Genomic DNA, 11,429 nt, shown 5'->3' with positions numbered 1-11,429 from the left:
TCACCCCGGCAAGTCTTTTTTTAGTTTTTACTGAATTTTAAGTCGACTAAGACTCTTAATCCAAAATAATTTATCATGGTTGTTTATTTTTTATCCAAAAACATTGAAGTTAATACATGTATTATGTATTGTGATTATACAAATATTATCTAATTATCAAAGTAAAAATTATTATTATTCTACATATTTATTTAATCAAAACAAGTTTATGAATGAAATTAATCTTATTAAATTGAAGCCATATAAACAAACCAAAATTACATTCGTTGTATGCTTAATTAATATATGAAAATATATTTCATGAACATTGAGTGAAATAAAAACTTTTTAGTTGCATATAATTTAACACCCGTCAGACTCAAATATCGACCCTTAAGTTGACTGATTTTTTTTTTTTATTCTTGGTTTTGAATTTGTGCATTTTGACTCTTAATATACTAACAAAGTTCCAATTACTTTAAAATGGCCCTTGATTTGGTTAATTTCAGTCCTATATTCATGCATCTTTTCTAGTTTGATACTTGGTTTTGAATTTCTTCAGTCAAGTTCCTAATTGCCTATCAAACTTCAATATTTATGTAATTAAGCCACTGATTTGACCAAATTAACTTCTAAAAAGTGCAATTTGACCCTCAAACTGTAATTTCTTCTAATTAAAACCTAAATTGACTTTTAAAATTATTTTTTCTTGAAGAACTACTTTTGAGAAGTTTTAAAAATCAATTATAAAAAATAATAATTTGAGCATTTATTTTAAAAATCTGAAATACTTTTGCAATGAATTTTATAGCAAGTTTGTAAAATTCCAAAGAATTTTGGCATGCATTTCAAAAATACCAAAACAATTTTTTTTAATATATGGAATTATAAACTTATACATAATATATATTCTTGATATTAAATAAAAAAGTAGTTTAGTTTTATTTTTATATTGATATTAGAACGGTTAGGTTTTGAACCTGATAAGATAAGAATTTTCTTATTGGAGAGTATTTTTCTTCAATCTTAAACATACCAACAATTAGAAAACATAATATTTTCCTAGTTTATATCAAACAAAGAGACAATGCAGTTTACTTCATGTAAGATGTATTAAGGGTGTTAATAACTTTTCTTTATGAAATCAATTCTTTTACCCAAACTTTGAGACTAGTTTGGATTTCTAGTAACTAAAAAACGAAATGACAACTCCCTTTTTTTATTTACCGATAAAGAAAGAGCTTATTGTACTTTCTACCTGCATCATTCCTGATTATTTCAATTTAGGAATATGATCGCCTTCACTACGGAAACATCACTCTTCAAGGAAGATGCTGGGTGGTTGGCTCCAGCCTACTCTTTTGACCTCTGTATATCAAAGAATAAATTGTATAATTATACGGGAACCTCATTGGAAATGAAAAGGCCAATAGGCCAAGACAAAGAATGGGCTAACCCCAGTTGCAATGTGGCAATATTTTATTAATATTACTTCAACTTTGATGTTGCTGCCAAAACAATCATAAAGAAAGCATATGCATATCGTTCGATTCACCCCAGCAGGTCTTTGTTTAGTTTTTCCTGAATTTTAAGGACACCGAGACTCTTAATCCAAATTGGAAACGGAAACGACCATGATGTAATAGGGCCGATGTCATCAAAGAGAAATGAAATAAAAAGGCCAATAGGCCAAGACAAAGAATTGGCTAACCCCAGTTGCAATGTGGCAATACTTTATTAATATTAATTCAACTTTGATGTTGCTGCCAAAACAATCATAAAGAAAGCATATGCATATCGTTCGATTCACCCCAGCAAGTCTTTGTTTAGTTTTTCCTGAATTTTAAGGACACCGAGACTCTGAATCCAAATTGGAAACGGAAACGACCATGATGTAATAGGGCCGATGTCATCAAAGAGAAATGAAGACAGGTTTAACGCATCGATTTTGCAAGAACTCTGATTAGTAGTAGTTCTGATATCTTCCTTATTATATTCCGAAGATAGCAAGAGAAATTGTTTTTTTCCTGATGGTGTAATGATGCGGAACTTGCATGGTTGGATACTGATATGGTCATCTTTGTCTTCTATGGCGCTGGCAGTTTAAGTGTTCTTTTCTAATGCACGCTTTTAGTGAAAGCATATGACCAAAAGTCTATTCGGTATAAACTTTGAAAATTGATTGAGTTATTTATTAGCTCTTGATTATGAAAAGTTTCAAGTTCAAAAAAACTATACAGATGGGATTCGTTAACTTCTTAAATTATATATGAATTACAGATTTGGGAGAGCAGTAATTCTTTTCAAGTTCAAAAAAATTATACAAATCAATAATTCTTTTTTTTTTTGTTAAACTCCTAATATCATGTTGTTTTTACTATTAACATCTAACTACTTATCAATAAGGATATCATTTATGATATAATCCCTATTATTATTTTCATTAAGATTTATTCTATAATTATCATCAAAATAAATATTATAATTTAATAAAAAATATCAGTGCACATCTATATCCTCTCATAAATGAGTTTACCAAAGATCACACTCTCTTCTATCGCATTATTTTACCCATTCGAGTCTTTTAGAGTTTCTATGTTGTTGCTTGTTTTCATCATGTTTGGGTTTGATCATGGCAAGGGATCTCTTGATTGTTTAAAAACCTGCAAATTATTCTTAAGATTGAATTTTTAGAACATTTCCTCCTTTAAGAATCCATAATTCAAGTGCACATGAAAGGAAGGAAGTGCGCCGCGTTCTTCTTCTTCTTCATCATCTTAATTTTCCCATTCATAAATCTTGAGCGTGTCCTAACTCTTACGGGTTTGCTTACTTCTCCCACTATGTAGAGGCACGACCCTTCAATTTAATGATTATCAACTCCACCTTCATTCTCTTTGGTGCCTCTTATACTCAAGATCTATTAATTAATTCTACCTCGCATAGTCACTTGATAAATCAATCAACCTATAAGGTGCTTGGAGTTTCTCACAAAACCATAAATCTTCATGGTGATTATCTTGAACATGAGGCTGTCTTTTTTTATTGTGTTCATGATACGTGTTCTCAAATCTGGATATGGATTCGCAAGCATCCATCTCACAATTCTCTGGATCCCAATTTGCCAAACAACCGGAAATGCAACCTTAAAGCTAATTAAAGACTTGTAAGAGCAAAATTATCATTTTTTGGTGAGGACTTGAAGACTTGACGATCAAATTATCTAACACGATAAAAATCGCCGCCTCAGTGCCTCAGTGTCTCAGTAATTCATGGAACATATCGTGAGGATTTGTTAATTTGAGTATCTTTATTTGTCTTCCACGCCAACACAATATCTTTGTCCTTCGACACTTATTTTATTAACATCACTCTCCAGGGAAGATGCTGGGTGTTTGGCTCCAGCCTCCACTTTTGAACTCAGTATATCAAACAATAAATTGTATAATTATATGGGATTCTCATTGGCAGTGAGAGGACCAATAGGCGAGGACGAAGAATTGGCTAACTCCAGCTGCAATTTGATAATACTTAATTAACATTACTTTAACTTTGATGTTGCTGCCTAACCAATCCTAAGGCAAGCATATCTTTTGTTTCACCACAAGCAGCTTTTTGTTTTTTTAGGTTTTCCCGAATTTGAAGTCCACTATGAAATCCCAATTGGAAACGGAAACGACCATGACGTAACAGGGCCAATGTCATCAAAGACAAATGAAGACAGGTTTAATGCATCAATTTTGCAAGAACTCGAATTAGGAGTAGTTCTGGTTTTTTCCTTGTTATTCTGAAGATGGCATGAGAGACTGATATTTTTTCCTGATGGTGTAATGATGCGGAATTTGCAGAAGGGTTTGGTTACTGATATGGCTATCTTGTCTTTCAGGATGATATCGATTTAAGTTTTCTTCTCCAATGCACATTCTTTTAGTGAAAGCATAAGACCAAAAGTCTGTTCGGTATAACTTTTGCTTATTGATTATGTTGTTTATTAGCTTTTGATTCAGTAAAGTTTCAAGTTCAACAGAATTATACAAATGGGGTTTGTTAACTTCTTAAATTATGAATTAAATATTTGAGAGAGCAGTGATTTAAATTCTGATAATAGCAAAGCCGCAAAGGGCTTAAGGGAGGGAACATATACAGGATTTGAGAACCAAACACACCAAGTTCATATAGGCAATATTGAGCATTAGCAGTTTGTTAACTACATAAATAAAGGAGTATAAATTTGATAGAACAGTGATTTAAGTTCTGATAATGGGAAAGCTGCAAAAGGCTTAAGGAGCGTCATTGCTTCCATTGCTAGCAGTATAAAAAGGCAATTAGGCATTAGCGGTTTGCCAGGGAGTGAAAAGCGAACACTACTTTTTTTTTTTTTTGTGTATGAGAATGAAAGCAATGATTCACTAAAACTATGAGAGTTCTTATTTTATTTTATGTAACAAAGTCAAAAGAGTAAGTTTCTTTGTAGTGATTTAATATTAATAAAATTAATGTGTTTTTTTAATAAAATAAACCATCATCATGCTGCTCCAACAAAATAACAAAGATAGAAACACCATCATCATCTTTATCAGAACAGTCCAGTTTCTGTCCTAATGATCTCCAAGCTCTCGTGATCGAAATTCTTCAAGGGCTACCCACCTCCAAATCTGCCTATGTGCAAACATGTTTGCCAAAACTGGTTCTCTTTCATTTCTTCTGCCTATCTTTGTTCGCTGCTTGATAACCCACCATCTCAATAATCAATGCAAGCAAAACGCATCTGCACTTGTCATGAATTACTGGGGTGATGATGGAATACTTGTTAGAAAAATTGATACAAATTATGATCAATGGACACATTTAAATGAGATCTTTTCACAAGTTAGGCTAAGATTTTGCTGAGAATCGTTATCCAACATCAACATAAATGTTTAATATGAAACATTAATATGTTTAAAATCATTTTTGAGTGAATAAAAATTAATCTTAAATAAATTTTAATTGATAGATATTCAAACAAAAAAAATATTGTATAAAAACCTTTGAATTAGTTTATGTAGTGATACCTTGTGAAGTTAAAACTAGGTCGATATAGAACACAAAAGTTTTTAGAGTGTATTTGGTATTGTGGTGTAGAGTACTTTTTAAAAGTAATTTTTGCTTGAAAATACATAAAAATAATTTTTGTTCTTATTTTTTTTATTTTTTATATTAGTACATCAAAACCATTGAAAAATACTAAAAAAACATCAATTTAATATTTTTTTCAAGGAAAAACGCTTTTGAAAAGTACCTAAAACATAAACAAACTCTCTCTCAAACACACCATTAAAAAAAACATACAAAAACGTATTTAATTGAATAGATGGAAATAAAGACTACGGGACATGTCATCTCTATCCCTTATTATCTTCGCCTCTTATATGAGATGACTTAATAAATATCAATTGCTTAACTATTTTTATGTCTTTACTATCAATATTAGATGAATTTTGAAGGATTGTCGATCCCTTTTAAAATGTGTGTTTAATTTTTTTATTAGTTTCACCCATGAGTGTTTCATATCTTACCGATCCTTTTCAAAATATTATGTTTATTTTGTTTCTCCATGAGCGGTTTATTTTGATTAATTGATTTCAAAACTTGTGCTTTTGGATTGGTTTACTTATAAGTGGTTCATATTTGACTGATCCTTTTGAAAATGTTTTGTTTAACTAGTCCATCTATGAGCAATTCATTTCAACCAATTGATTTCAAAACTTATGCTTTTGAACTGGTTCACTTATAAGTGGTTTGAAGTTGACTGATCCTTTTTAAAATGTTGTGTTTAAGTAGTTCATCCATAAGCAGTTCATTTCAACCAGTTGATTTCAAAACTTGTGTTTCTTGTTCGGTTCACTCATAAGCAGTTCGGTTTTTACCAATCCTTTTCAAAATTTTGTGTATAATTATTCCACACTTCCACCCATGAGTTGTTTGTTTTAATCAAATAACTTAAAAGGACTTGTTTTATTTTTCCGATTCATATGTGAATGGTATATTTTTAACTGATGCATTTAAAACTTATGTTTTCTAATAATTCACCATTTAACGATTCATTATTGTTCAACTACTTGAAAACATATTTTACATATCTTATTTTTCTTGTATGTAATGGAGTGTTGCATGATACACACAGTCACACATATACACAATAAATCACCTTACCCAAGGTGCTAAAATAGATAATTCAATCATTTTGCGTCAATAATAAAAATTTTATTTTATGTACTTATATGTTTAATTTATAATTATATGCGTTATCGAGTTCAAAGGCCACCATCTTTTTAAGGGAGAGGGGTTCTTATGTATTTTTATTTTTTTGTTTATTTATTTTACTTTACCTTTTTTTTTTCTATGTACAATATAACTAGAGATTCTTCTCATGATTAATGTGTGCTCTGTAGTTTGCTTAAACTAGATGTTATCACTTGATTGAGTTTATTTTTCCTCCATCGTAACCAACCTTTTACATTGACTATGGTAGATTAGTTATTTAGCTCCTAAAACAGTTAACCCTAGTTACTTGACTATGTGATATGTAGTCATCATTATTTTTTTCCATGTAATGGGGGCCTATCCAAAACACCACCCTGTGAGTGCACGAGGATCAAAGTCGTGTCGTGGCCATTGACAATCATGAGCAAAAATGATATCATGCTAGATCTGCATCCATGTCAAAAATGTGTGAATGAAATTTACTTAGCATGCAATATATGATAATTGTAGTTAGAAGGGATTTTTTTATATTTGATTTGATTTGATTTTTATTAAAAAATATTAAAATTGATTTTTTTAAAAACAAAACTAAAATTAGTTAAAACCGATCGGTTTAGATTCGGTTCGATTTTGTTATTTTAGAACAAAACCGGTTTTTTTTTCAGTTTGGGTTGTTTTTTCGGTTTGACTCGGTTTTTTTCGGTTTAGCTCGGGTTTTTTCAGTTCGGTTTCATGCTTATAAAACCAAACCAGTTAGTTTTTTTTCACAATTCAGTTTTTTCAATTATATTTCTTTTTATTTTCTTAATTTAATTAATTTTTTTGTTTTTTTCTCATCTCTAATCGAAATGATAGCACCCACCAGCCCAGTTATTCTTGTGATAATCATATTGATAGCCCCAACCAGTTACAAAATAAAAATTGCCTAAGCAACATTGATCTTTTCTAATTATTGGGCTTACTATTTTCTAATTTCGTCATTATTCATGAAGATTAAAGCCCAATAACCTGAATGTTGCAAAGGCCAGGCTATCAATACAATCTTTTCAATAGGGCTTCTTGTCCAGAAACTTTAGAAGAAACGACAAAAATAGACCCAAACTTGTTCTTGGTCAGGTTTACTCCAGTCTCCACCCTCTCTGCTCTGCTCTCCTCTCCTCTCCTCCCCTCCACTGTTAGGGTTTCAGAGTTGGTTCAATGGAATGGTGAGTAGCATTTTATTCACTACTGCTACAACTACTTTCTCACGTTTCAATTTCCAATGTTTAGATTACTCTGCAAAAGCATAGTGATAGGGTCTTCTGTTAGAGCTTCATCAGTTCATTATTTTCTTGAAAACCCTTCAATACTATCATGTCTCAGATACATCTCATCAGTGAATACGGATGATAATATAAAAGAACATTCCTTTACAGTCTCATACCTTATGAACAAATGTGGGTTCTCTCTAAAATCTGCTTTAGAAGTTTCTAAGCAGGTCCATTTTGAAACCCCAGATAAGCCTGATTCTGTTCTTGCCGTTTTCAAGAACTGTGGCTTCTCAAAGTCCCATATCTTGAACCTTGTGAGGAGACGGCCAGCGGTGCTTTTGTCTAAACCTAACACAACACTTTTGCCCAAGCTTGAGTTTTTCCAATCTAAAGGTTTTTCAAGCCCTGATGGTATCAAAATCATATCATCCTACCCGTGGGTTTTTAAGTACAGCTTAGAAAACCAGTTAGTTCCTGCTTTTGATTTCCTTGAAAACTCGCTCCAATCTGATGCCGTGGCCATCAAAGCAATCAAGCGTTTCCCTCGTATTCTAAATGTTACTGTTGAAAACATGGCACGTGTTGTCGATGTTTTACTAGACAATGGAGTCCCTGAAAAGAATATTGCTCTGCTAATTCGTTCCCGGCCTTCTATTATGGTTTCAAATCTGGAGAATTTAAAAAAGCTTATAGAGGAAGTGACTCTAATGGGATTTCATCCTTCCAAGAGTCAGTTTGTTGTGGCAATCAGGGTGCTGACGTCCGTGACCAGAACCACGTGGGAGAAGAAGCTTGATGTGCATAGAAAGTGGGGGTTGTCTGAGGAAGAAATTCTTGAAGCATTTGTAAAGTTTCCATGGTTTATGTCCCTATCTGAAGAGAAGATCATGGCAGTTATGGATCTTTTTGTCAACAACTTGGGCTGGGAGTCTTCCTATATTGCCAAAAATCCAACTTTTTCATCATATAGCCTTGAGAAAAGGCTAATTCCAAGGGCTTTGGTATTGCAATTTTTAGTTTCTAAAGGCTTGGTTGAGAAGAGTTTCAGAAGCCTTGCATTCTTCAATACACCTGAAGATAAGTTCCGGCAGATGTTTATAGATCACCATGCTGACTCTACCCAGATACTGAAATTTTACGAGGAAAAACTGAATCTTTCATCAGTTGTAAACTCTTCCACTTTTTAAATCACTATCACTATACATTTTTTTCATGTTGTGTTCTTTGAATTTCCATAAATTAGGCATTATGTATTGCAATTTAGTTTCTATATCATCTGTTTTTTACTCAATCAAACCTAGAAGCTCGTGATGAATCTGCTTTTGTTGCTTTTGTCTACTCCTCACAAAACACTTGCCCAAGCTTGAATTTTTCCAATCTAAAGGTTTTTCAAGCCCTGACCATGTCAAAATCATATCATCCTACCCATGGATTTTGAAGCGTAGCTTAGAAGACCAGATAGTCCCTGCTTTTGATTCCCTTGAAAACTTGCTCCAATCTGATGTCGTGGTCATCATAGCAATCAAGCGTTCCCCTCGTATTCTAAATAGTAATGTTGAAAACATGGCATGTATTGTTGATGTTTTACGAGACAATGGAGTCCTTTAAAAGAATATTGCTCAGCTAAATTCGTACCCAGCCTTCTATTATGTTTTCAAATCTGGAAAATTTAAAAAAGCTTATAGAGGAAGTGACTCTAATGGGATTTCATCCTTCCAAGAGTCAATTTGTTTCTGCAATCATGTGGGGAGGTCCATGAGCAGATCCACATGGGAAAAGAAGCTTGCTGTGTATAGGAGGTGGGGTTTGTCCGAAGAGGAAATTCTTGCGTCATTTGTAAAGTTTCCATGGTTTATGGCCCTATCTGAAGAGAAGATCATGGCACTGATGGATCTTTTTGTCCACAAATTGGGCTGGGAGGCGTTCTATCTTGCCAAAAACCCATCAATTGCATCGAATGGCATGTAGAAAAGGTTTGGCTGAGAAGAATTTCAGAAGCCTTGCATTCTTCAATACACCCAGCGATGAGTTCCGGAAGATGTTTATAGATCACCATTCTGAATATACCCTGATATTGAGATTTTATGAGAAGAAACTGAATCTCTAATCAGTTGTAAACTCTTCAACATTTTAAATCACCACCACTCTACATATCTATTTGTTTTCTCTAAGAATTCTGTAATTGTGGCATAGCGCATTGTTACCTGGTCTGTTTGCAATTTGTTTCTATATCATCTGTTTTTTCTTTATCAAACCTTGAACCTTGTCCTTAATGATGTTTTTACAGCCATCTGCCATACCACATGATCACTGCACTTGTCTCGCCTTATATGAAATTTGACTACTTATGCTGTCGTATTGTTACTCGGGAGAGATGTTTTTGCACCATGAGAGATGATCTAATCCATGTTAGGTGTATGCTGACCCTCCATGTTTTCTTGGTAACTGCATAGGAATGGAGGTCAATCAGGCATTGCGTATTTTAGATCTTTTCCCTTCTACAGTTCGTTTTTAACTAGCAGAGTATTCAAAACACATCTTTTTCTCAAGTAGAGATTCGTGTGGTTTTGGAAAGTTTCCATGGCTTAAGATTCTTCTTAACTTAAGACAGAGGAATGTTCATCGTACGAAAGCCAGTACTTTTGAATACTGAGATCCAAATCTTGATGCAAGAAAGATGTTGAGACATTGTAAGTTCAAGGGTTTGTTAGGAAGGATTTGATTGCAAGAGCTTCGCATGTTTAATAGTTTCAGAAGCTGTTGAAGGTATTATCACAAGCTGTGGACATGCTCTCTAGGAACAATCCTCTTATTGGATGTATATTTAGGGATTACATGTTCTTCCAAGCTTCTGTTCAAGATACGAGGGTTGTTAAATAACACTTGCATGACCTTGACCTGAAGCATCTCAGGAGAAACCATGGGACGTGAACAAGTTAATAACAGTCAGGTTTTTCAAGCCATTCCAGCGGAGATATCTAGAAGCTGAAGACGCAGATTTAATGGAAACCCACATGTATTTATGAGGCAATAGACTGTGAAGGAGTAATCTTGTGGATTTGCAACACTTCTAGATCCACTAGTGATAGATTTGTAAGAGAGAAATGGTGAAGAATCATCACGATACCACCAAAATTTGAATGGTACCATTTGATTCATTAGTCCTTGAACTATCTGCTCTACAAGGTGCAGCTACTGGCTAGTACTGTGAATCTCAAACATCAGAATTATGAAGCTTCATGCATCTATATCTCTCACAAATAGCAAAAGTTAATGACCAAGAAGATCCATAAATGTGAATTACTTCGTGTATCAACAAGAATGATAATTCAAACACATTAAAAAACAAAAGCCAATTAACATTAACATTAATTAACAAAAAAAAAAAACCCTAAAAGAAATTGAGTTTTACTGTAGCTATAAGCATTATTTATTAGAATAGTACTTGTTTTGAGGTTTTTTTTTTTATTGGTTTTTTTTCGATCAATGCTTTTTTATTTTTTTTCATCCTTTAATATTGCTGGCTAATTCGTACCAAGCCTTCTATTATGATTTCAAATCTGGCGAATTTTAAAAAGCTTACACAGGAAGTGACTCTAATGGGATCTCATCCTTCCAAGAGTCAATTTTTTGCTGTAGGCACTAGTGGAATCTATCTTAGTGTTTGGTGGAGCTGCATTTGTCATCGACCATGGAAGAGGATAGTTGCTGCTGGTTTCAGGTGTTGCGTTGGCGGTGAAGGAATCAACGATTGTCGTTGATGAGGAAAGCACATGATGCAGAGAAGAGATGCTGCCGCAACTGGTGCTAGGAGGTCACGGTGGCAGGGGTTACGCTGTTGCTGCTGTCGTCCGATGCTGGTGTGACTGAACAAGAAGCTTCTGCTGCTACTCACAATGGAATCAGCGATTGCTGTTCTTGGAGGAGCTGTGAGAGAGACGCGGAGGATGGTGG

At 33.5% G+C, this 11,429-nt stretch overlaps 1 protein-coding gene across 1 annotated transcript; it reads left to right on the top strand.

Moving 5' to 3' along the window:
• The first annotated feature begins 7,306 nt into the window (after positions 1-7,306).
• On the top strand, positions 7,307-9,704 carry LOC112325817 (transcription termination factor MTERF8, chloroplastic). The gene has a single exon (XM_024592897.2). It carries the CDS (start codon positions 7,487-7,489, stop codon positions 8,660-8,662), a length of 1,176 nt encoding a protein of 391 aa, XP_024448665.1. The 5' UTR covers positions 7,307-7,486; the 3' UTR covers positions 8,663-9,704.
• Positions 9,705-11,429: the final 1,725 nt, after the last annotated feature.

The sequence above is a fragment of the Populus trichocarpa genome, chromosome 4, assembly GCF_000002775.5.
Source record: "Populus trichocarpa isolate Nisqually-1 chromosome 4, P.trichocarpa_v4.1, whole genome shotgun sequence".
In the NCBI taxonomy this organism is placed as follows: Eukaryota; Viridiplantae; Streptophyta; class Magnoliopsida; order Malpighiales; family Salicaceae; genus Populus; species Populus trichocarpa.
This window is presented reverse-complemented; position numbering and strand designations above follow the sequence as displayed.

What these genes read in the sequence shown, in the direction of transcription:
- LOC112325817 (XM_024592897.2), top strand. Translation starts at nt 7,487, where the DNA reads ATGTTTAGATTACTCTGCAAAAGCATAGTGATAGGGTCTTCTGTTAGA.